This window comes from Bradysia coprophila (assembly GCF_014529535.1).
Source record: "Bradysia coprophila strain Holo2 chromosome X unlocalized genomic scaffold, BU_Bcop_v1 contig_173, whole genome shotgun sequence".
NCBI lineage: Eukaryota > Metazoa > Arthropoda > Insecta > Diptera > Sciaridae > Bradysia > Bradysia coprophila.
The window spans coordinates 2248193-2275795 of record NW_023503302.1 but is presented as its reverse complement, the minus strand read 5'-3'; the positions used below and the strand labels follow the sequence as shown (position 1 = coordinate 2275795).

The window sequence follows — 27603 nt, the reverse complement described above, 5'->3', positions numbered from 1 at the left end:
GTACAATGTGTAAAAATGTGTCAACACTCCTAAACTTCCCTCTTGATGATACATTTCCTGTAAGCACCGCAAAGAGGGTACGTACAATTGTTTATTAACTAAATTCTTATTGGTTTTCACTTCATTCCTCTTGAAGGCATACAATTAAAACGACACACTCCAATAAGAGTAAGTAAGACAAACAAAAAAGTCTATTCCTCTATTGGTTTATATTCTCAGTAGAATGCAATATGCGTATAACACAGCAGGGACATAAATGTATATATACGCGTTGTTGCGGCGCTTTCATCCTAACATACATTTTTTCCCGTTGATTCGATTTAGTTGTTTGTTGTATTTTGACGGCGGTGTTTGGTGATCAATCTGTTGTTCTAATTGCATTGTCATTATCACATCTTGAATTGTTTATAAATAAATCGGGTATCGCGATATTTTCTAACTGTCGATCAGTGACAATTAGTGGTATCAACTATGTGACAATTATTCGTGTGACTCTTCTGTTCACATCCTGTTTCTGTTTAAAAAATAAATCGCGAATTAATTGGACCCAAGAAAATCGGTGAAAATCGCTGAAAGGATACCTAAAGGATTATAATATCAAAATTTACAACAACAATCGGAATTTAGTTCAAAACTACTGTAACAGAAGTAAGTCGAATGAAAAATACTTTTCTTTCTTCCTTCCGTGCGAACTAGTGCGATATAATACTATCATACCCTTTCCTACCGACGGAAATTGTGTTTTTCTCTGTAGATGTTTGTTGTTAATTTCTTAATTTCCGTCTTATTGCAAAAAAAAACTTATCAGAACTTTGGATATATTGGTCAAGAATTTTGAGTGTGCTAGTTGCAAACACTATGACAATCACATAGGATTTCATTGAGGAAGTTTGAAGAATAAAATTACTCAGGGCCGTACTGGCTATCTGACAGTCGATCGGGCGATATCTAGAGTGTCGGTCTAATCATTTTTGCCAACCCGAGTTGTATCTTAAAAAGCAAAAGGTCCACTGTGGCCAGTGGCCAGTCCTGGCCCTAAAACATATACGTAAAATGTGAACTCACACACGATTTTTCGATACCAACATTTTGTAAAAGTCATTAAGTCGATGACAGGACTAAAAAGCATTTTAGTTTAAAAAGTTTAATGCTTCAGTAGTTCAAGAGTGCGTTTTTTTGCACCGTGTGCCAGATTCCCCGATGCCCCGCATTCCTAGATATTCTACGAAATGATTCTTTACGGTTGGAAACACAAAGGCTCAATGTTAAGATACTCATTGGCTTAATCAATAAGAAGTGGCTATTCGGCTGGTGTCTAGTGTCTTAAGTTGTGTAATACCAAAGTACATGTTAAATCTTATGAAGTAATAGATGTTACATCATCAATCATTTAGGGGTAACAGATAAGTGTTAAAACCGAGGTGAAAACTTATTTACCGGTGGCTTTGAGAGTAATTCCAAATTACTTACGTGCTCCTCCTTTCTACGGGCTTAATTGCCTGCAAGGCCAAAGATCAACTTCACTCTCTTGTAATGGCTTCAAGACGTAAACAAAAATGTCGGGGCACAGGTAAAAACGTTTTGTCCTTGAGTTATTTCGGCACTTTTCCTGCGCAAACCTAACGTCGAGATCAAGAATCCATATATTAATCGTCTATAAATTATTTTAGGGTCGATTTAGGTGATTTCTTGATAATTTTCTAGGAAAGTGTGTGTTGAAACAATCAAAATAGAAGTTTTTGTATTAAACTCAAGACGACACTGTAAACTCCAGATTTTAATAATTACGCTGTGACGCTGTTCGGAAACGATTAACTAAAGACCGTTTCATAAGACCCTTTTTCCTCGCTGTGATTGAAATAAGACCTACCAAGTTCAAGATCCATAAAATTGTGCAAACAAAATATTACGTAACCAAACCGATTTAGAGTAAATTGATCTTTAAGCATGTTTAGTAGCAAATAAATATTCTATCGGAGTACATAAGGATCTCTATATTCAAATGTCTTCAAAATTAAATTAGGCATTGCAACGAAAACTAAATATTATCCGCATCACCAACGAAAAGACATAAAAAAACATATGTTTCGGTCATATTTCACACTCTTAATATGCAGGGATAATTGACACATAAAATGTCGTTATGAGAAGAAAACATATCAAATTTTGTTTTCAGACATGAATCATTGTTTGTAAAGTTTTTTTTTATATTTTAACATTGATAACGACATTTCATTAAAATAAAACGTCATCGGAAGGCTCAAAAGAAGTTAGACATAGCAAAAGACGCATGAAAATTTATTCATCAAATGAAATTATCCGTCCAGCTAAAAAATTTACCACTTTACAACCAGATGGAATATCATTGCAGTCATATTTTGCTTCTGATCCAATGTTTTTTGAACATATAATAAGCCACGTTCGACCTTAGACAAAACAAAAGCATGTCAAATTATGTCTTCACCTCGTAGTCCAGAAAAAGTGGCCCTCGCCATGCAACTTTTGAATTTTTTGATATCGCATGTTGTTTGTGGTGAAAAAGTATAGAACTAAATTTTTTTCCGGAAAATGGAAAATTGATTTTCCGGCCGGAAAAGCCATTTATATGAAAAAGTTAAAAGTCAAATATCTCCTGAAGTAATTCGTCTTTTTTAATAATCTTTTTTTTTTGTGAAGAGCGTCATCCTATGCCGATATTTTGCGGGACAACTTTTTTTTGGTGAGTCCAGATGGCGTTTCCCAAAAAGTGTCCCGTAAAATTCCTCAACTTTGTGGACTGATAACTTGGCCAATTTTTAGTCCATTTTGATGAGTAAAAGTGATTTCTTTCGAAATCTGCCCGGTAGAGCTAGAACCGATTTGTGGTTCCCAAGATATGCGCCAGGATTCCCCCTACCTCCAAATTTAAGTTTTCGTTAAATTTGTAACATTTTTCCTTGGTATTATTGCTACAATACCGGTAATTGATAAGTATCTCTTCCTGGTTCTAGAATTCAGAGATTTAACGAGTTTCACTATACTTTTTTTTGTTTTCCTAACATCAAATGCAATTATTGAGATCGTCAGAGGTCGGTTCCTATGTGTTGGGCACTCTTCACCCCAGAAATGGATACCTACATCTTACAAGTTCTAGAAGCTAGGGATTCAACGAACTTTCATCAAAATGGACTAAAAGTTGGCCAAGTTATCAGTCCACAAAGTTGAGGAATTTTACGGGACACTTTTTGGGAAAGTAAACGCCATCTGGACTCACCAAAGAAAAGTTGTTGTACAAAATTTTAACATAGGATGACCCTCTTCAGAAATAAAAAAAATATTGAAAAAGACTCATTCCTTCAGTAGATATTTGACTTTTCCTTTTTCATATAAATGGCTTTTCCGGCCGGAAAATCGATTTTCCATTTTCCGGAAAAAAAATTAGTTCTATAATTTTTCACTACAAACAACATGTCATATCAAAAAAAATCAAAAGTTGCAAGGCGAGCGGAATGACACATGCAACCGTACTATCGGGGAGAAATAGGAAATTTCCACTCGAGCGAACTTTCACTCTTGTCGGAATTTCTTATTTTCTCCTGATGGTATCACTAACAATTATCAATGCCGACCGATTAATAAGGCAACGTACGTTTTACTTTTCGTCGTTGAGTTGGGGAAATATCTATTTTCAACAGCTTCGCTCACCTCAAAGTCACGAAATAGTTATTTATGCAATCGAGATGCAAAGTACTTTATTAGCCTAATAAAGTATTTTGCATCGAGTTCCATACAATTGCTAAAAGTTTCCTATGTGCAGAAAGAGCACCAGCTGAATATCACCAAAACTTTGTATTGTAAACAATTCAAAGACAACCTACTGTGCATTTCTACGTTAACGTCATCTATGCCAAGATTCTGAAACGTTAAGACACCTATGAGTTGATCACGAAGGCGGTGACACACAAATTTTGACAAATAGATGCTTTTTATTGAACAGTTCGAAATGTGAACTTGATAAAAACTTTTTTTTTCAAGTTGACATTTCAAACAATCTGTAACGAGTCTGTTCAACAAAATGTGCCTATTGGTCAAAATGTGCAAGGTTCTGAAAGAACAGGTTAAGACACCCACGAGGGCGGCTGACACACAAATTTTGACAAATAGATGCTATTTATTGAACATACTCATTACAGATTGTTTGAAATGTCAACTTGAAGAAAAAAAAATAGTTTTTATCAGGTTGACATTTCAAACAATCTGTATTGAGTATGCTCAATAAATAGCATCTATTTGTCAAAATTTGTGTGTCACCGCCTTCGTGATCAACTCAGATGTGTCTTAACCTGTTCTTTCAGAACCTTGAAAATGTGTGTGTCACCCTACTTCGTGGGGTTCTTTCAGAACCTGTTCTTTCAGAACCTGTTCTTTCATAACCTTGATCTATGCGCGCACATAACACGTATGGATGAAGTGAACACATTGTGAAGAAAGTGTTTTGATTGTTTATCTTACAATAAGTGTGTATTAGTAGATCCAGCTGGTGATATTCAGCTGGTGCTCATTCTGTACATAAGAAACTTTTAACAATTGTACAACATTTTATGCCACAGAGGCATCTAAAGTTTGCAAATTTTGCATATTATGATGCTGAATGGCATAAATAAACTTTCAAATCCCCTAATATGTAAAGGTCAACACGTTATTAAGTTGAACGCGATTTTCTAGATAACTCTGATTGTGACCCTACAAATGCTTCACACTTGCCACAAGAGTCACTTTTTCCTTGTTATGTAAATAAGTATTGCGCCATGCTTTGGGTACTGCTTACACTCACTTCTATTAACATTGTTACATCGTTAATGCATACCCTGATTCACACATTGTTGTATGAATAACTGTTTGGAATTTTAAAACTTTAATTCCCATGGATCTCTAGCTTCGGTTTCCTAGGCTCTCGGCAACACAAAAATAAGTCTCTATTCATGGAATAGACTAATGGCTGAGTGATGGCGCTCTTTGTTCGCCGTATTAATAAAAAACGGATATATCGATGCAACAATAAAACTTATTCACTTCTAAGAAACCATCTAACAAACACAACCGTTTTTATTTCCAGCGTGGATAATTTATGTAAAATAAGCAAAAGTTCAGAAATTAAATAAAAAATATTTAGTTTCTCATTTCGCTCATGCCGAATAACAATGGCCATCCATTTCGCAGTTGTTATAATAATTAGTTACTCGTTTGACCGATGAAAGTTGGTATTATTCTGCATAACCAGCGCTAAAACGTTGCATTAAGGTTTTCTTTTTGTTATGCAAATCATGAGATTGAATTTTACGAAAATTCCGTTGACCGAAATCAGAGGTGATCGGAACAACATCCATACATAATGTTCATATAAGTAACTCAAATTAATATCAATCTCTTCTCACATATAGCATGTCATTCTATATGGTGTCTCCGTGCTCATCAATATTTCGAAAATTATCACCAAATAGGTTTCGATCTTGATTTTAATATACCGAAATGCAAGGGAGATTTGACAGATATAGCATGCATTTTTATAACAATAATCTCAACGAAACGAAATATATATAATATTCTGTGAGGCCCGCATATCCTCTGTAATACGTAACGATAGTAGCATCCTTAAAATAAAAAGAATTTAATATCGTGACAATCGTGAATAGAATTGATTTCCGGTGCGTTGATAAATATTTTTTTTTTATATTTAAATTGGCCAAGACTTCGAAAGTAATCAAGATAACCATTGTTCGTAGACATCAATCTGAAGACGATGTTGATGGATTAATGGATCGATTTACATTTTCAAAGTAAAAATTTTATTATTTCAACGACCCCGGTCGCTGTCTTGGAACGTATTTCTACAAATTGATAAGCTGTACTGTAGCTGGCCACGGGAAAGGAACGTAGTGACAGTTATTCTAAATTGTGGTTTGTTTTCCCACATTCGTATTTAGTTAGAATGATGTCTTTTCCCGCTTGCAGGCAGGAAAAGAGGTAATTATTGATTAAAGCATATTCGAGTCTTTGGCGACAATCTTTTTGATATTTGCTCGCTGGATTATATTAGAATTTTTTTTTTTTAAATAATTTTTGTATTCTAACAAATTTGTTATCTCTTACCTAATTTATAAAACAATGCATTGTGAAATTAGAAACTCTTTAAATCGTTCCGGCACTTACCTGGACTATTATGTGGTATTACTCCTACCCATTTACATAGTATGTAGGCTTGTTGGTTGTAATAATTGAATTTACTCACTAAGCCCACGGGAAATTAGTCATTACTTCATTGATATAAGCGTTAAAACTCATTTTTTGAGTAAAATAACTTACGTCCTTGTTTGGAACTTTGTATTTTGTCTTGTGTCTTGTGTGGTTGCATCGCCTTCGGCTCGAGTTGTACACTTGGAAAAATAAAAAGTTCTAAACAAGGACGTAATCTACTATTGCAATATGAGTGATAAAAAGTTCAGTCGACTCCAATTCTTTAACAATTTATTTGCTTACTGTGGACGTCAGTAAAACGTTACGTTTGCGTGTAACTATATACCCTGATAAAGTCGTACAAGAAGTTTTGTTTTTATGAGTGGGCCAGGGCCAGCTGAAAAATAGGTGAAACAAATTCCTATATAAATTTCACTGACGTCCACTGTACAATCAAATCAATTTCTTTTAGAATAAATAAGACGCAGAAAATAGGTAGAAAAAATCAGTTACTTAAGCAAAAAAAAATGTTTACTAAACATTGCTTAGAATTGTAATGGAACCGTTATCAAGTTAGCTTTTTAAAATGTGAGGTGAAGTTATAGTTATTTGTTTATCAAGAGGACAAAATACGAAATTGTACAGTGAACGACATCTCAAATGTCTCACTGTCAAATTTTTCTGAGAATTTTATTGTGTCATTGCAAATTCACAATGACATTCTCTGAAAAAAATGACAGTGAGACTTTGAGATGTCGTTCACTGTAGCAAGAGAATTGGAATTTATTATTTTTCACTGAGGTTTTTTTTAATGAAAATTCGTTTGTGTCCTAAAACCAAATGTTAACAAATCAACGGTAAGGAAAACTGAAAGGAGCGAGAACATTTTCTAATAAACATTTTCTCTAATGAATTGTCAATTCTTAGAGTGAGAATAATATTCTATTCCATTTTTGAATAGACAAAAAGTTTCAATTTGACAAATTGCTTCTTTTGTCATTTCTAACCTCGTCCGTCGCCTTGGATCAAAAAATATTAAACAAGAATTTTGAATATTGTTGATATTTCTATAACTTTGACCCTAGAATAAGTAATTTACATAAAAGCACAAGTTTAATTAATTGTATAATATGTAGGACGTGATAGTCGGATGGGGTTAAATAACTTCACTCTCACAATTTGCTTTTTTGTCAACGTGAATTTTCAAAATGAAAGTGGCCTCTACTCTACTAAATTTCGTTATGACAACATAAAAGCTTTTAACAAAGAAAATCCAGTAAGGCATACGACCCAAACAAAAATAATTTTTCTGGGCTATGCGCTAGTAGATCATGTTTCATTTCGTCTTAAAATAATTGTACTCGCAACTCATTCTTTTCAGAAAATATGAAAAATTATCCATTCAAACAGAATTTAGTAAAATAAAAAAAAAGAACGCTTAACGAAATGGCTCAAAAATAAATTTCATTGAAAATCACACAATCGAGCAGCTTGCGTTGAAACGTAACCAATTTAAATGATTGGGTTCGAATAATTGCAGACGTGATGTTAGCATTGCTTTTTAAAGAGAACACAGAATGACCTTACGACTTACAATGTATCATTTACGGCTTTCGCGAACTACACATTAACCATATAAATTAACTGTAACGAAAAATTAGTTTAAAGTTTGTTGTTGTGGCTATTAAAATAATATGATCGTCAGCACAACACATCAAATGCCCCTCAGCTCAGATGAAACAAAAAAAAAGTTAAACAAAACGTTTTGTTTATCGAATTTCACTAAAAACAACATGTTATTATACCATGCAGTTTTTGCAACAGTTTAGTTCATATCGTTTTCAGTATAGCTCTAATTACTTGTTAATATCGTGTCAAGTGTCTTTCGATTTTCAGCAGGGATTTAAGAACACGAAAAATGAGTGAAGGACCAAGTAAGTTGACAAATTTGGCGGATAATAAAGTATACCTTCTTGCCGGGTATTATCACTAAAAAAACCTCTCCGAGTTTAGAAGTAAACATCGTTTCCAACAAAAATCTGAAACTACTTTTGGTTTTAATTTAATTTAAAAAAGAAAAAACTGTGCATCAAATCGATTCCCAAGTGAAACATGAGAATAGGAAATGCGGGTATTCGCAGTGAATAACTTTATACTGTGGATGTGATGAACGTGTCTCTGACTGAACTCTTTTCGTCTGTGAAATACATTTGTAGAAAACTCTTCTGCTTTTTTACAGCAAATGAAAAAGTAAATTTTTATGTGTGTGGGCGGTTGCGCGAAAATTCTTATTTTCACAGTGAAAATGCGAGTGGTAAAGCAAACATTTTTCATAACACAAACGATACATCGATAAAATAGTTATATTTGCTCACGTGAGCTGAAACGTCGAAAGCCGTTGTCGAAAAACGTTGTGTTGTGACCTCGGAAAAAAGTAGGTAGTTTCGTTTACCGGGGTAAACTTGGTACTTGCTACTGGAGACAAAAACACTAAATGGAATTTTAAACTTTTTCCCCTCGTTGAAGAAATAACTATTTAATAAATGTTTTGTGCACGTATAAAATCCCACCGCAATAATTAAGTTGCTGCTGGTGTTGCTCTCCGTTTCTCTGATTTCGGACTATATATCAAATAGCAAAATCTACTTCTTCAGTTGTTAAACTCAAGTCAAAGACTTCCATGAATAAATTCAATTTTTCTGACTACACTAGCTCTTACAGTATCGTTACTTTCAAATCATTAAAACTTGTTGTCTTTGGAAGAAGGTACGTGCTGAAGCAATTCAACCATTTTACAAAAGCTTGGATAACAGGCCAGTCGTAGTTTTCCAATTTGAATTTTCTTTATCCGAGGCAGAGCTGAGCTCGACATACACACAAAAATCTGATTTTTACTTTTTTTCTAAGTTATGTAAAAAATTTTACTTGCTTATACCCCTGAGAAACTCGTTTTCCTTCACGGACACTAACGTCAAAACTCGTTTACAGGAGCCTTCGCGAGTAAAACATTATTCATGCTAGTTGGGAAATTTTTATTTTGACTTGTGGGATTATAGCCCCTGCCTTCGGCTCGGGCTACAAACCTCCCACTCGTCAAAATAAAAATTTCTCAACTAGCATGTAATGTACTATTATATCTTGGGTGCGTCGAGACCCGTACCGTTCAAATTTGAAGCATCTCTTTCAACGCCTCCAGCATATAAAATCCCTGAGATAATTCCGGATAAAATTTTCCGAGACTTCTTAGCTTCGGGTCAACAATTGAACGATTATGTACACAGACAGTGTGAATTAATGTTACACTGAGGAAGCGGAAGTACAAATTTCAGTCGTTTTGTAAGCAAGATGAAAATAATTTTCTCCCTCCTGAATTCCTTTTTCCACAACACCACCGCCAACTCCTGTCCCTTATTCAATCAAGCTAATCGGCACTTATGATTTAAAACGGAACGACACATGGAACATTACAGCCCGAATGCAAAGCAAAATTCATAAAATTTCATTTGGTAGTGAAAATCGAACAAATAAACGGCGAGAGAAAAAAAATCATAATTCTCGACATGCTTTAGCACATTATTTTAGGATTAAATGGTTTCCTTGTTACGTAACGTATTTGTTGATTTAAGACTTTTGTAATGTTTTTCATTCTTGAATTTCGGTTCTATAAATGCATAACCGCTTTTGAAGTGTAGATAAAACAGAATGTAGCTAAGTAATATAAATAAAAAGCGTTATACATAGGACGTACATAAGAAGAACAAATTTATGCATGAATGCATATACCATAGACACAGCCTCCCCTAAAACAGTTTTTGTGGAAAATTTATATTGGTATTTGTAATAATGTACACTTTTTGGGTCGTTATGTGCTTTTCGCTTATATCGTTTGTACATAAGCGCGCTAGGTATTTATGAAATCGGAAAATATCACGTTCTAGTGCCTAAATCACGTTTAAAAATTAAAATAATAATAAAAAGGATATTCACCATTATGACGGAGTGTTGAACAAATATTTTAGATATTTCATTTCCAAGGTCTCTTGAATAGAAGATGAATGATGGTTGCACATAAATAATTCCTGGTAGTAAAATGTGTAACTCTGTTTTAAAATCGTCATAGTACGAGACTGCGTGTCTTGTATTGTCAACGAATTTCACATTGTGTGATCAAATGTGAGTTTAGGAAATAGAGAGATTGATTATCATGTAGTCGTGCCGGTTTCAGCAAACAGCCGTACTGATTTGAAAATAACTGAAAATTTCCAATCGTTTTTTTTTGTTGGTGCTGTTGGGGAGTGGGGACTCTTATTATTTATTTGACCTATTGTACTATTGACTAATGCGACAGAAGAAGATAAAGAAACTTCAGGTTGGGTCTTTTTCCAACCGAAGAAGACAATTTCAATTGAAAATTGTAACTTTGTGTTGAACATCTACGCTTTCAACTAAGTTATTCTTCGTTGAACAAGGCACATATTAACAGTTTAGTTGAAGTCGGAAAACTATTTTAAGCCGAAAGTTTAAAAACTACTGACACATTGTTTCGTCTTAGTCATTTTAATGTTGTTTTTTTTTTACTTTGCAATCGAAAAAAAACAAACAAAGAAACTATGTCGCTTTCGAACGTCTTAGTTGGTTAGAAGTCACTAGAACTTAAATTCATAAACTGAGGTTGAAGTTGGCACGGTTTTAAAAAAGTATGGTCGCCCAATATGGATGGACTTGTACAGACTAAAATAAAACTTACTGGGGCTAAGCTTTCAAATTGCTAATTATACTAGGCTCACAGGACAGTTACGAGCAACTGTTTTATCTGTTTCATGCATACATTTGTGCTACTTTGTCAACTATGAGACCCTTTGGAAGTCACCTAATTGCAGTATTAAAGGGAGTGAATACTTGAATTTTGTGAGATTGGTGTGAGACTACTTGTTTCTAGTCTGTGTTGTTCTGCAAGCCATTATGATTAACGAAAGTTAAGGGAAAGGGAGGCTGTGTCTCGAAGATATCTTAAGAGCTCTAAATAAAAGTTGTCTCTGACATAAAGAGTTGTTACTGCTGAATGATTGATATACAACGCTTAGTTTTCCAGAAAAATAAACGGCAAAGTCCAAGAATACAATGTTGTAATGTGAAATGAACATCAACAAATATCAGAGATTTAAAGAAAACACCCAAGAATACTTAACTTTTACGAAAACCTCTTACATGCTAGTTAGACATTTCTTAGAGTTTTTTTTTACCTTTAATATTTCTCTTTGTTGTATAAAAATAAATAAATAAACAAACAGCTTGTGTGTTTGTTTGTTAATTTGATATTTCTACGTCGAAGCTTTGCTAATGCAATTTAGATATTTTTATATTTTATTGTGTTGTGTAGGATGGGTTCGACGTTAAGTTTGATTCCAATAGTTTGTCTGAGGTTATCCTCTTAACAAAATAGAAAATGGTAGCAACAAAGCCAACATAAATAAGCAATGAGGAATAGATGGTATGTTAAAACGAATTAAGTAAAAGATTTTTCAGGGGTTTATCGAAATTACTAGAAAAGAATGATAGTTCCGGGATCGGGACGAAAGTGGTTCATAAAAACATCTTACATTCTTCAAAAAACGAGTTTTGTTAAAATTTACACTCTTTGATCAATTGCTGATGAAGATCAATTTTCGATATTCTGTAATTTATTCCATCCTGGAACTCTTCAAAAAAAAAGTTTTTAAATATTTGTTAGCTATTTCAATGGTCGTACTACTAGGTAGAGACTAATTTAACATAAAATAAAATGCGGAAAATGTCTGTTTAAAAAAGATTTTTTGATGTGTTCACAAAGTTCAATCTCAAACTTAAAAATTCTTTAATCGAAAAAGAAGATTATTATTCTGTTACGGGTCTTATTTAAATGGGCTTCATTTCTTGAGATTCCAATAAAAAAAGTTTATAAAAATCGTCGGTGAAATGTTTATAAAATAACTCAATGGAGAAATGTAACATTTTGATGGTTCTTATAGTGTGACCACAGACTTGACAACAATTTTTAAATTTCTGTAAATATTCAAGAGATCGATTATCGATTGCGTCATGTCTCTTCAGTTTTAACGGCGGAACAAACACTCTCAGCACCAACATATTGCTCTGAAAAATCCACGACAAGAGAAACGACGTCTTTTTGGAAAAACCTCAAGTTCCTAAAAAAGAGGTGGTTCAAATAGAACTCACCTTTTTTTCTCGCCACTTTAAAATTTCGTATAGGGAATATCCCCTTTTAAAAAATTTAAAAAAAACAGCGATTTCCTGAAGAGAAGGTGAGATCTTGAAGAATCTGCGACTACTCGCTGTTTCTTCAGAAAGTCGTTTCTCGTATCGTCGATTTTTCAATTCAATCACTAACATTTCTCAGTCCATTTTCATATCTTTTACAGTGCCCACTGTATTCCTAACAAAACAACTTACGCCCATTTCAGCACTAAGCAAATAATTTTCATTATCAATTTATGAATTTATACGTGAAAAATTAACTACCAGTTTAATAATTGGAACATTCGGCTTTCGATTTACCGTCAATTAATTTTTTTTAACTCATAAAACTTCTCCTCCAATCCCTAAACGATCACAAATTCAATCCTCTGCAATGATCCGAGAACATTGATTACAGGCGGAGAATAATCAGAAGTCACAAATTCGTTCTAATGTGGCTTCTCTATTTTCTTTCACTCAACCGTCAAAACAGTTCCTCGAAAAATATTTTATTTGTCATCTTATTGATAGAAATTCTGACGACACGTATTTTACTTACCATCCTAATTTAATTCGTTTCACCTTAATATTCATTGAATCTAATGTAATGATCGTACAATAGGTATAACCAAAATTTGATTACTCTGAAAAGATTTACAGTAACTCTTTTTTCACTAAAACGTTCAACATTAGAGATTAAACGAATAAACCAATATTAAGTTACAGCTATTGACAGACCCAAAGAAACATTTCTATTTGTCTACAGCTATTGTCACTTTATTACTTCCCATATTCCCGTAGCCTTACTTTTTCGAATATATTTCAGTAAAAACATGGGCATCTTTTTAGAAAACGAATTAATGAAATCTTAGATGTGAGGAGCAGGAGATCGTTTAATGAAGATTTATTCGAAAATCTCACATCTCCTTACAATTCCCTACTACTAGTTTGCTAAGGGTTAAGAAGATATCTGTGGGCAGACAGAAAATTTTAAATGAATTTCAAAGATTTTGCATCAATCTGCATAGATCAGAAGAAATTGCAGACTCGACAATTATATTGGGTTACTGGCAACATTCTTCATCCTGATATATTTGTTTTGTAAATATTTTTTGAATTTGAATTTTAAAACAACTATAACGTCGTATCACTGTATTGATTATCGAGCAAAACCTTACATTTTTTCTATGCTAATTTTATACTTCTTTTTTGGTCAGTCCATATAAAAATTATGTAATTCTGGTATACGGAAACCAAGGTGCAACGAATGCGTTGGTGTATTCAATATAAGGGTGAGAAAATATTTTCGTTGTTATTGTACTATACGAACTTTCGTAAAGAAATTATACAAATTACTTGCAGGAATGTTTAAGAATACACTTGCAGTGGATTTTTTTGAGGGAACACATGTTTCGTTTCCCGTGAGAAATTTCCTATTTCCTCACCAATGTTGTTACCTGTTGTGAGCCATAAACATTAGCATATTTTACTATTCGAAATTTGCTCTTAAACACACTATGATGTTTTCAATCAATGAACCAAACAGAAAGGATTTATGGTTGTTATGTTCATAAGTAAAGGTTAATTTTTTCCGAGATAACTACACAGTATTAGCATTAGAGATTAGCGGTATATCATATTAAATTGTGATGTGTGATAGCTATTTTTAATTAATCTTTGATGCTTTGATTAATTTCATCGACGCAGCACTCTGGGGATTACGGAATAGGTATTGGAATGATGTTTCCTCAGTTTATTAATTTCTATACACATATCTTTCAATCTATAAAAGAATAAGAGCTCGCAAAACGTTTCTTTCATTCAAAAAGAGGATTGAGAATCTCTAGCGGTAGGGCCTACTTTCGAGAATAGTACATTTCGTACCTAGGACTAAAAGTCTTTTTTAGCGGGTGAGAAGTTTCCAGACAGAGCCGAAGGCGAGGTCTGGAATCGAATACCCTAAAAAAGACTTTTAGTCCGTGGTACGAATAGTATTTTTCATGGTACGAATAGTATTTTTTTTGATACCAACATTGAAAAATGATACTTTCGCCCCGCATATGAGGGGCGAAAGTAAAAAAATGCATCCCACGGGGAGAAAGTACTTAACGAAGAGCGAACGCAACTGAACGAACAGCGAAAGTGACTGACGTCACAGAAAATGAGAGAAATGAGTCGAGTTGTCAACAAAATCCGCTCATATTATGCAGAATACTTTGATCAAAATTGTAAAACACTGTGCGCCAGTGTTCTTATTGAAATTAGCATACAAAGTTGATACTTTTTGTTACTGAATGATTTGTTAGTTATATCTTAATTTTTGTGTGTGTTATTGTTGTGATGGCTAAATTATTAAAGTTTTCATATACCAGGGGGCTGCCGCCCCCTGGACCCCCGCATTTTCTGGCTAAATGCCTTTTTATTTCAACATTTTGTTGCGATGTTTGCGATACGTATCAATTTTCAATGTTGGTATCAAAAAAAATAGTATGAACGACTCGGGCCAAAAGTAAAAAAATCCAACCTGTGCGATTAGAGCCCTTGCCTTCGGCGCGGGCTCCAACTCTCGCACACGGTTGAATTTTTTTACTTTCGCCCATTGTCATTCAATGTACTATTTCATATTGGACGGAGAAAAAGTGCGACCAAGTCGCACTTTTCGGGTCCTAGATATGAAAAATATTTTCTTGAATTGATTAAATTTGTAAAAATTTTTGAGAAATCGTCAAAATTCACTTCAAATCTATCATATAAGGTTTAATGTTTGTTTGTTTGTTGGTTTGTCTGTTTGTCACTCTATAGGAGCCCAGACGGAAATTCCTCCAGACTTGAAACTTGGCATACCGACTAATGACGAAGAGTTAGGAAGAACGCGAGAAAAAATTTTCACTTTCAAGCGTTATTTAACGCAGGATCTTTTTTAGCGTGTTGACGTCGTGGATGCGTTTCTTAACGCGGAAATTTTTTTGTAACGCGCAAAAATTTTTGACGCGTGAAAATATTTTTTTGGAAATTTTTTATAATACCACTGCGGGGACCAAAATAACAGGTTTTTTGAGCGTTAAGAAAGTCCGTTCTTGTGCCTGTTCTGTGAGTGTGTTGCTTATAACCAATGGCACACAGAGAGAGAGAGAGTTCTTATAATTGAATCTCCACATATCAAATAAAATTATTGCGGATTTCGTAATTTTTCATACAAAGTTTTAACCGTAATTGTTCGAATAGTAATGAAATTTCAACTTTGTGTGGAAAATTATGAAATTCATAATGAACTGTGGGTGAGATTCAATTATGAAAACTCCCTATGTGTATGAATGATTGAATGAACCAACTGCTAAAATAAATAAATTTTCGTAACATTACCTGTATGTGGCGATTTCAAGACCAGTGTTCCGTGTCGCATCCCCTATAGCCTTATACCTCTCCCTCTCTCTAGTATTACGAATGTAATGAACGGTTCTATATCGTCCATGAGTGCCATGCAAAAGTGTCGAGTATTTATTTGGTTATTTTTAAGTATTGTTGTTCTTCAAAATTTATCGAATTTGGTGTAGTAGGAGTAGCACAAAGATTAAAAATTATCTTTACAGTTTAAGTATTTAATCATCTGTTGTTTACTTTCTTGAATTGATTCTGCAAATAACAAACGATTCTCGCTGGAGGTTCAAAGCAGCCGCAGGCTAAAGTTAAAATCTGAAAATGATCTTTGTTATTCAATACAATTTTGAGGAAGTGAAATAACAATAACTTAGCCATAACGTAAAAAACACCGTTGCATAGCTAAAATACATACGGCATGGATGTTTTCTATGCTATTCTCGTGTTTTATTACATAAAACGAAAATTTCCAACCAATATTCAAACGCATTTATCGAATTTCATTGGTCTAAATGTTCCCTACCTTTTCGGTTATCGTATATTGTTCAGTTGCTCATGGGTGTTACCTAGACGTATTTATTTACCTTAGGTGCATATATTACACTTACCTGCGTATGATGTCAATATACATTATATATCAGTCACGCCCAGCATCTGAGATAAAATCAATCGCAAGTGTAAATATTTGCTTCACCTGTTCACCAGTGTCATTTGTGTTAACCTGTGCTAACTACAGAAATTTGTTTACTTACCGACTGCAAATGAAAATAAAACGGTGAAGTTCATTTGTGTAAATTTTCGACATATTCATTCATAAAATTAACTGAAACAAAATGAAATTTATGAGAAAAGTGTTGACGGATGTGAATAAAGGGAAAGCGTTGGCGGATGCGAATAAATTATTGGGTGAGAATGGTTTAATATTTCCACACATCAAACCGATTTAATAACTCGTCTATTGGTTAAAAGAATACTATAGAACAAGGTAGCTCTCAGAGAGCTGTCTTGCATAGAAAAATTTTGATAATTGATAATTTCTGTACCATTTAAATTGTGTTTTGATTGAATGTTCAGGAAGTAATTACTTCGAGATGCACCTTATGCCTTAATCCAAAATATTTTTCTCATTTTCTTACTTCAAAAGATCTAACGAAAAATGAAACAAATTCAAAAATTCTGAATCTACCGCGAAAAGTACCTCCACTTAAGTGATGGTAATAATCAACCATGCATTTCACGATACAAATACATTCAAACTAATTTTTAGACACTTGTTCCAATTACATTTTATTGCCAAAGCGTTAGGTCATTTTATTTTTTGTTTGCAATTTTATTCTATGTTTTAACTTAACATTTTAGATGTTTCCATCTCTATTATAGAAAAAATCATTTTTTTCCAAATTCATTGTTTAAATAATTGGAATACGTGGTTTATTTATTTATTTCATTATTTTTTCCGAGCTTTCGCACACAAACTATAATAATAATAACCAAATACTTTAAGGATTTAATTGAGTTCTTCTCACTACAATTTTGTGTGCTCAATAGAAGTCGACGTCGAAGCAGCTAATTATCCCTTAAGTACCTCTATCGAATTTTCCTCCTGAGTCTCGCCATTCTTTTTTATTACTTATGAGTCGAAATTACAAATTATTTCTCGATTCTTTTTCGAATAATTGACAAATTCTGTGAGAATCTCGATTAGTAGGAAAAGCGAGCAATTTGGATAATCTTGTGAATGTTCTTTGATTTATACATAGAATGGGGTTATTTCAGCCAAAATATTTTCACTACCGTGGGTTATATTAACTTCTTAAAGACGATCATGTCTATTTCTTTTTTGGTTCTAAGAATTTCCAAAACAGCTTTATTTAACCACCTATTTTTGACTCTTTTTCGAGAAAGTATTTCTAATCTATTCAGAGTTTTCCTGAAAATACTAAAATTGTGCCGTGTTCCGCGACCCTAGGTCTGCAAAAAATAAAATGTGGTTTTTATCAAACTACTAAAATTACTAAAAAAATTGGATCTAATAAGTGCGGCAAGTTGCCGCCGGCAACTCTAGATTACTTACGTACCAAGAAAGTGCTTTTGTGACGATACGAACTGGATTAGTAATTTTATTTACTGAAATTGCTGAAAATTGACGGAACTTAACCTAAATTACCTAAATTTGCCGAAAAAGTTTTTTTTACTACTAATAACAGGTCCTGCAAAAAATCATTTAGAAAACGAAAATCAAGTTTTTTCTGGCTACAATTTAGGATCCTAGTTTGGAATACATTTTATGCACTGTACCCTCGGAAATTGAGTCAAATGAAATCAGTGATACGATCGTGAAAACTCATTTCCCTAGAAACTTCCAACGAAGGATGCAATGTACTATTAGCCTCCGAGCAAAAATTCTCTATTAATAAAGATCAACTTTGGTGCAATTAGTATTATTGGACAAAACATATTAACATTTAAAATAATATTTTGCGTAAAGAGCATTGTGAAGTGTATTATACCACAAGCCGCTTAAAACCAAAGAAACTCCAATTTATATGTGGCAGTAAAAAAAAACTGAACCCTCTTCACACATCCATATACATACGTACAATATGCTCAAATAATTGTATTAGTTACACGCAATAATGGTTTGTTTGTTCTAATATTTATTAATAAGTTGTGAGCGAAATGATTTTATGGCCACACATTTTTATGTACCAAAATCTATTTACTTTATTGCCTTAACTTAACACTTGGCCCAATTGGATGGAATTGATTTCGGTTTTATATTAATTGAATCGCTTTTTATTGTCGATATTATGACTTGTTCGTTTGGTTTTAGGGTGAGTTAATGTTTCAGTGTTTGCTAATACTTAAATACATTACGGCTATTGGATATAATAATGTGTTTGTTGCTAATTAAAACAAAAGCACGACTTATGTTGACTGAAGTTATTGAGAACTATTTATGCATTTAATATATCATCGTGATCTTTCAATCTGTAATTCTGCATTATTATTTGTTATGTGATTGACGTAATGAGGTCTCCGAATTAAGCTTTTGTTTTCCGATTCGATTATTTGCCATGGAAGCAATTGAAAAACAAACTCATCGTTGATACCGCAACAAAAGATCTAACACAATTCTTCTTTATCATTCAAAGGTTTAAAGGTTTGTACTATGAAGGAAAAGAGCAAAAATGCTGCTCGCACTAGAAGAGAAAAGGAAAATACCGAATTCTATGAACTGGGCAAACTGCTACCGCTGCCGAATGCGATTACTTCGCAATTGGACAAAGCTTCAGTTATACGGCTGACGACATCATACCTCAAGATGCGACAAGTGTTTCCAGACGGTAAGTGATTTTTTTTTTTTTTTATTACTGAACGATTAGAATGGAAATGGAATGATTGAAGATGTACAGAGGCGTATGCATGAGCTGAGCATGTCTAATGTGAATCTAGAAATACGTAAATGTAAAGACGTCTGCTATTGACAGAAACTTTCGGTTAACATGGTCGTATATAGGTAAATGTAAATTTAAATAACTAAAGTGAAAGATTTTGTGTCAAGCCAACGCACTTCAAGCATAAGTACAAACGTAAAACACTGTAAATACATTTTCATATGAAATAGAGTATTTTCTGCAGATGACCAATCATGGTTGAAGTGCATTTGTCAAGCATTAGGCCATACTTTGGACAAAAGTAGTAGTATTTCGATATGTTTGCCGGTTCTAAAGTCATCCTTAAAGCAATCTTAAACTTGTGCTGGCAATTTGTCTTCATATTACCGACGGCTTTTTGCCGTATCGTACCATTGTCCTTCCAATGAAATAAAATTTGTCAATTCTAAACTTTTACCGGCTCAGTATTTTTGAATTTGTTTACCTTCTCTTTCGAAGCATATATTCCGTATAATTTTATTATATCTATACATGCATTGTACAAACAAGTCTCATGAAAATTGTCTAATTTTTGTGCTTCAGTGGAATGGTACATACTTGTGCTTAAGAGCTTTTGAATAAATTTCTTGACATTTTGCTGAAAGAATAATATTCGAACGAAAGCAACGAAACGTATAATCAATTCAGCAAAATGTGGAATTTTCTTTGATTTTTTGTCTGTAAAAAATTCAATTTTTTTAAAGGTTGCACTTTTCGGGCAAATATTGAATTAAATTGAAATTTCTTATGAAATAACGGGCGATCGTCAGGCGAATATTCGTAAATTCTTATGACAGAGAAGAAACATGTATTTCTGAAAAAGTTTCAAAGGATTTTTTGACGATTTGTTTTTGACAGTGGAGCAAGGACGTTTTGACGATTTTTTCTGTGTTTAGCAGTCGTGGCCGGTCAACAAAGATCAGAACTGGCCTATGATTTCGGTGTTACAAATAATTCAAAGTTTGTACTGCAACTTAATTTGGAAGAGCGAGTTTGCTCTTGTGCTGTTTCTGTTCAAAGAGTTGCTTGATCTTTTACTTCATTTTTTAATAATAAACTTTTCTAAAATCTCTACTAATAATCATTACGAAAAGGCTAAAGGCTAAAAGGCTATTCGCACCAAGTGCCATTAGTCTTTTTTTTGACTATTCGGACTTTTTCACTAGACTGAAAAGTTTTTTGTTTCATGTTATTTATAAAGCCAGCATGAAAATTTAACTGGTAATGTTTCGTATTACGTTTTGACATATTGTAAAAGGTACAATCTTCTACAAACATTTTGTAAACGGAAGTATCACTTCCTTCTACAAGCACTGTGAAGAAGACAGTAATACTTCGTTTTTAAAAAATTGTTTGTAGAGGAGAGTGATTGCTTCCTTTTACAAGGTGTTTGTAGAAGAGAGTGTTGCTTCTCTTTACAAAGTGCTTGTAGAGTAGAGTGTTGCTTCCTTTTCCAAAGTGTTTGTAGAGGAGAGTGATAGTTCCTTTTACAAAGTGTTTTTAGAAGAGAATCATGCTACCTTTTACAAAGTATTTGGGGAAGAGAGTGATTCTCAATCTACAAAATGTTTTTAGAATAAGATGGTGATTATGTCAAAACATAATACGAAGCATCAACGGTTACACTTTAATGATTTATGTCAATGCTAGGCTTTATTAACTACATCATTCGAAGCTTTTCAGTTTACTCGAAAAGTGCGAATATTGCTACCTAATCATTATGTGAATCAAATTAAATCTTTTTCATATACACTTCCTTTAGTCATATTCTTTCTCTAACACCAACAGATCTATGAGGATTCACTTTTCACCCTACCCCGTCCTTTTAAGATAGTGACAATTTTTGTGTTGACAATTTCGTGCTGGCATCACGAATATTTAGGCTGACACAATTTTTTTTGGTTTGGTTCCGTTTTTACAATAGCTTTTCATCCAAGATCTCAACTCAACTCTAACTTTCTTCTCTACGTAAAGGCGGTTTGTTGGTTCCTAGGGAATTAATCTTTTTACGAAGTGTAGGAGTGCTGTAACTTTCTTATTTCAGGGGGTCGGAAAAATGTGCTCATTCAATTTGAAAGTTCATTTGGTGAATAATCCGACGACTTTCTTTTGTGTCAGCGAGTCAGCCTAAATATTTGTGTTACAACGAAAAAACTGAACGAATTTCAAAAACTTTGTGCACAAATAATTTGTGCCAGCACCTAAATTGTAAACACAAAAATTGTCACTATCACTGTCACAACGGGTATTCTTTTAACTCTTTTATAAGGTAGGTAGGTTTATTAATCGTATGGTTACATGTTATGTCATCTAGTATCTAACACTTTCTATTCTTATTACAATGTCTTATGTCTAAGTTATGTATTCTGTTTGTTCTGTTGATATTTACAATGAGCACTTCATCGGGAGGTTACGTCGTAACAGGTCCGATAAGGTAGGTAGGTAATAGTCATTACATTACATAACTACGGATAAAAAGATAAAAAGTAGAGTTTTCGTGTGAATTTCGTTGATTCGAGGCGTAGCCGATGTTAATCAATGACAAAACAACTTTTCATTTTTATCCCGAGTTATGTAATGGATTTTACATGCTGAGGGCGTTGAAAGTAGAGTTTGAAACATGAAAAGTATAGTGTTCGATGCATGTAGCATGCAAACATCCTTTCTTTTCTTACCGCAGACGAAACTTTGTTAAGTTGCTTTGTTGTGTAAAATCGCTTATCTAACTATTACTGCTGATAAGTAATAAAAGTTGTATCGTGAGAACATGAAGGCTGGAAAATTCTAAAAAATTCCGAAAAGTTCTGAAAAAATTCCAAATCAAAATTTAGGATTTTTTTTTTGATTTCTTTGGAATTAAAAAGAAAACCTTTATAAAGGCATGTACTGTTGTTACCAAATTTCAAACATTAACATTGTAAACACCCTAACACGGTATACCAGCACCATGTAACGAAAACCGCGTAAATATTCTTTTTCCAATAAAACTTAGCTTGTTCAATAAAATTTCCACTTGCCAAACATATTCTTTATGTGTTTTGTTCAAAATCCCCCCTATGCGTCAGCATATCAATTATCGATGAAAACAACCATAAAATCAACAATCGTGTGAAGTTTTCAAGTGATCAAACAAGCAGTTTTTTTTCTTCAAGCAACAGCAAAATGAAAATGATTGAGATGAAAAAATCAGTTCTAATTGCCATCATTAGGGCACAATGGGGTCGATTTTTTGTATTGTATTCGTAATTGCAACGAAACAATTGAACAACGTTCGTAATTAGATGAAACGTTGATGTTTCTTCAGCAATTTGAAAAATTAATTCCAAATGATTCTGTTAAAACATATAGAATATATCTAAGGGATAGATCAGAAAATTTACTTTCTTTTAAAATTGACGCTGCCTAACATTAAATTCTGTCTTTCTTTTTCCACTTTTATTTCGCAATATGTTTGCCTAAGTGCACACAGTATCCAATTTCAAGCCATCTCACTGCAGTAATGCAATTACCATTTTTATGTTTGCCTTCAACATTAGAGCTCAAAATTTTCATAATTTATGCAAAGGTAAAGGTAAGTCAAGTACGGGTTTTCAAAAGTCTGTTGTTTTTACAAGTACCCGTTCAATACAGACTCCTACACACTACTCGGGTAAAAGAGTAACGAACGGAAAAATAATAATCGCACCCTTCCTTGCATAACAAAAACAGAGAAATGCCGAAGGGAAAACGCCCTTATGCACCACTTAAATTGATGTTACAATAGAAGTACAAGCTTAAATAAATTGTGCTGACAAACTACATATTGCACACAATACAAATAACTCCCCTTTTATTCCAACGTATATGTACCAACGTGGTAGTTGTTTTTGATAAGATTGCGTCCTTATATCTAATAATTAACGTGAACAACGACGTTCATCGTCAAGTCATTATTTTAATTGTCTTTTGTTTTCGATCATAGGTTTAGGTGACGCTTGGGGTACACAATATTCGCCCACAAATGCACGTGAAAGTGGCATTAAAGAATTGGGATCTCATTTATTGCAAACATTGGACGGTTTTATATTTGTCGTGGCACCCGATGGCAAAATTATGTATATATCCGAAACAGCATCGGTGCATTTGGGCCTTAGGTGAGTTGAGCGTTAAGCTTAAAATCGTTAAGTTTATTCTAACCAAACGGTCTCCTTCCTTTACGTCATAGCCAGGTAGAATTAACTGGTAATTCAATACTGGAATACATTCATCCATATGACCAAGACGAAATGCAGTCGGTTTTATCACTTCAAAATGTCTATACATCGAACGATCAGGACTGTTTATTGACAAACGAGGCACTAAAATACAACAATCACAATATCATGAATTCCAGCTACAACGTTCCATCACAATTGATACCGAACATTGAATTTGAGCGAACCTTTTTCATACGAATGAAATGTGTTTTGGCGAAAAGAAATGCCGGTTTAACGTCGGGTGGTTATAAGGTAATAGTTACAGTCGATCCGACTTGATGATCTATAAACGAACGATTTTACCTAGGTAATTCACTGTTCTGGCTACTTGAAAACGAGAATTTTTCAAATGGACTCAACGTTTGGTGAAGGACATAGCTGTTTACAAAATTTAGGTTTAGTTGCAGTGGGTCATTCACTTCCGCCGTCGGCAATCACAGAGATAAAATTACATCAGAACATGTTCATGTTTCGTGCTAGTATGGACCTGAAATTGGTGTTCCTAGATGCCAGGTAATTTATTTACCGCTATTTTCGTAGGATTCTCTTACAGTTAGAGGCAGTGAAATTTAGGCAAGAACTTGCTTCAGCTGTTTTCCAGCTGACCCACACAATCCATCAAAACTACATCCGCATCTTTACATGCTAGCGTTCGGTAAGCACTTTTTCACAGTCACAAACAGTGATAGAAAGTGCACTTTTCCGCGCGCTGGTATGTAATAGTATGTTACGTCACTGTTTGTAAATATTTGTTTGTGATGTTTGCGGAACGAGCCGAAGGCGAGTGGAGTAATCGCACGTGCCTAAACAAGCATTTACAAGCAGTGACGTAACACATTTTACATGTTTATGGACGGTAAGTGCATTTTCACAGTCACAAACAGTGATGTAAAGTGCACCTTACCGTACATAAGCATGTAAACAGTTTTGATTGCATGAGTGTATCAGCTGAAAAACAACTGAAGCTAATTCATGCTGAAATTTAACTGAATATGAAAAAAGAAACTTTTCATTGGCACTGATGGGTGCGTCGAGTTTGTTCGCTAACTTAACCAGTTACGGATGCTAATCATTTGTTTCTAATAGCTGGTAGAAAACGAATGTTAAAATAAATGAAGTAAAAGATTTCAAGAATCAATCTCTTGATAGAGCAGAGCTTGGATCAAAAGACAAACAGACTCAATGTTTTCATGAGAAAATGTGTGATATGTTTCCCGCTTGATAGGGATTAAAAATTGAAACATTAACTAGACAAGTTTCAGGACTATACTTCCTCAAAAATAATTTACTAGATGTTATACTCTACGGTTCGCATGCATCCACAGCGCCACTATGTCGTTTCATTTCTAACAAATTTCTCGATTTGATTTCATTTCACTCTTGCATAATAGTCGAATATAAACAACATTGAACATTCGACATGCGCTGCGCATGCTGGTTATACCTACGATCCGAATTGTTCGTTCATCAGAAAATAAAAACCCAATGTCGTAACGCCCTTCGCGATAACTCCACCCGAAAAATAATTTCTGATTGCACTTTGACTGTATCATTTTATGGAAAATGTTGGGTTGTTTTTTCTCCTTTCGTTTTATTCTATGCACACTAAAAATTACTTAGCGACGACGGCTGAATCGTATACACAATGTTACATTTATTTAACGCTGAAATGTGTACACTGTACACATACGTACAGGAATTAAATTAAAATCCCCATAGAAAGCTATATACATAATGCAGCATAAAACGGCTACCGTTCCATGTTTTGTTTGCTTAAAAGGCTCGTATCTGAAAAAAGCAGAACTTTGGTTTGTTTTATTATCAGGATTAGAAAGTAGAATTGTATATCTGAAGTGGCTATGCTTTATGCGTTCTTACTATCTGGTGTGTCGTTTGTGTCTACGACCGCTAATTCCACTGTAATCTATGCAGTTATCATACACATTTTCTAATTTCGTTTTTCATCATTTTTGCGGAAATTTGTTCTTGTCGTAACGATTCTAAGTTTACGTCAGAGGGTTTCAGCGTATATCTCACAAGAATATTTATCGTCATAGTCGTTCGCAAATAAAGTTGACATTTTTAGTCGACACGTTATGGTTGGGAAAACTTATTGACCTACACTGTCAATATGGAGGCCTCTATCTCCCACACACTATTGCCATTTAAAAGCTTGATTGTTCAGCTTGAACAGTAATGGTTTCACATGCCAGGGAAATCATTCAGAGGTTTATGCAACTTCACTCTACTGGCCAGAAAATCGAAAATCGGTTTTGAGGCAAAAAACAACGAATTTTAAAAACCGTTTATTCCATAAACTATTCTCTGGACTGTGTGAAACCATCCAATATTATGATGACGATGATGATAGTGATGTCAGATCATTGAATCTTTCGTTTTTTAGCGGTGAAATAAAATTGTGATTTTAAATATTTTTGGTAATTCTTTCGACAGAGTCTTACAACTGACGGGATACGAACCACATGATTTGATCGACAAGACACTGTACCAGTATATCCATGCCGCTGATATTTTACCTATGCGAGTTTCTCATCAAATTTGTGAGTACAAAGAGAGTCCTGCTGATCCGAGTGAACGTTTAAAAATGGAAAATTATTTCCGTTACAGTGATCCTTAAGGGTCAGGTGACAACCAGATACTTTAGATTTCTCACTAAAGGAGGAGGCTGGGCCTGGATTCAATCATATGCGACAGTAGTTCACAATACAAGATCATCAAGACCGGTTTGTGTAGTTAGTGTCAATTATGTGCTGAGGTAAATTTCTTCATTACTATACTAAACACAGTCAGTATCGTCAACGTAAAATACGGAATGCTTTTTGTTTTCAGCGATCAAGAATCAAAACTTCTAATTCTAAATGAATCTCAAGGTCCATCGAATCCTCGCGAAGGATCATTATCGCCCACAACACCTCTTACCACACCAGTGGCCTGTAAACCAGTTACATATTCTAAAATCAATCATCAAGCGCTTCAAATTAAGAATGGCAATAGCCAAGAATTTTTGCCACATTTCAACAATCATCAATATCAGACCGGCGTTACAGCTGACTTTACCGACAACAATTTCTATGATGCAACATTTTACAATCATTATGATGCACACGACTCATCGAACATTATACTGCGGCCATTTTCGGCTGGCTCGAACAGTTGCAGCAGTTCAGAAAGTGAACCTTCCTTGCGATCAGTTAATCATTCTACAACAGTACCTATTCAAAATGCAACGTCGTACAACTGTTTGCGGCCAACATTTGAAATGAATTCGTATGGGGACAGCACCGGCACCACAGACAATGGATATCAGGACTATCAAAAGGCTCCACAATATACTAGCGTTATTGTTGAACCTGCCACTTATCCAGTCACTTTATCAAATGATTATGTGCATTAGTCGCCTGAAACTTGGACCGAGCTGAACATCATAAATATCGAGTTTGAATTCGTTTTATTATGGGTGCAGCGTGCGTGAAAAATCGAGAAAATTGTTTTCCCCATACCCGTCAAGCTAATATATATAATGTGCAAGCAAATGGACGGCCTTACCATTCATAGTCCAGCAAACATAATAAAACGAATTATCTGCGTCTTCAAATTTAACCAGTTTATTGCATACTCGTTCCTTTAAGTCACTAGCTAGACCAGCGTAACGAAACCTAGCCAGATAGATTCTATAGAATAGTTTACAAATTTGCTAATTAATTTAATTTAACGTAAAATTAAAATATTTATTATGAATTGATCAATTCGGTTGGTTGTTTCTGTTTTATTCGAAATATGGATGCAATATCATCACCATCCGCCATGAAATGCTAGATTTGCATTATGATGTCATGAGACGTCCGTACAAAAAGGTTTGTTGGAACTATTTCATATTGCCTTAATGCCTTATATAAGTGCTTCTACTACCGTTCTTAACAACCGATGAGTGGTAATCTCAATAGGATACTGAAACTTGACAACGAGTCACACAACTGTAAAACACTGTAAAAAATCATTTCATACAAAATAGTACTCTATTTGGCAGCTGTAGCCTATAATCACTTTTGCTTGAAGTGCGCTGAATATGCACAAAAGGTGCCATA

At 34.1% G+C, this 27603-nt stretch overlaps 1 protein-coding gene across 3 annotated transcripts; it reads left to right on the top strand.

Annotated features, from left to right (window-relative positions):
* The first annotated feature begins 295 nt into the window (after positions 1 to 295).
* LOC119068120 (protein single-minded) lies at positions 296 to 27264 on the top strand. Of its 3 annotated transcripts, none has more exons than XM_037171575.1 (8): positions 296 to 648; positions 18981 to 19172; positions 23224 to 23395; positions 23467 to 23749; positions 23805 to 24010; positions 25952 to 26058; positions 26126 to 26273; positions 26348 to 27262. In XM_037171575.1, exons 2-8 carry the CDS (start codon positions 18998 to 19000, stop codon positions 26910 to 26912), a joined length of 1656 nt encoding a protein of 551 aa, XP_037027470.1. In that variant the 5' UTR covers positions 296 to 648; positions 18981 to 18997; the 3' UTR covers positions 26913 to 27262. The 3 variants fall into 3 exon arrangements, with proteins under 3 accessions (XP_037027470.1, XP_037027469.1, XP_037027468.1); XM_037171574.1 differs by lacking the exon at positions 296 to 648 and adding an exon at positions 8046 to 8147; XM_037171573.1 differs by lacking the exon at positions 296 to 648 and adding an exon at positions 16534 to 16731 and having other exon boundaries at positions 26348 to 27264.
* The last annotated feature ends 339 nt before the right edge of the window (positions 27265 to 27603 follow it).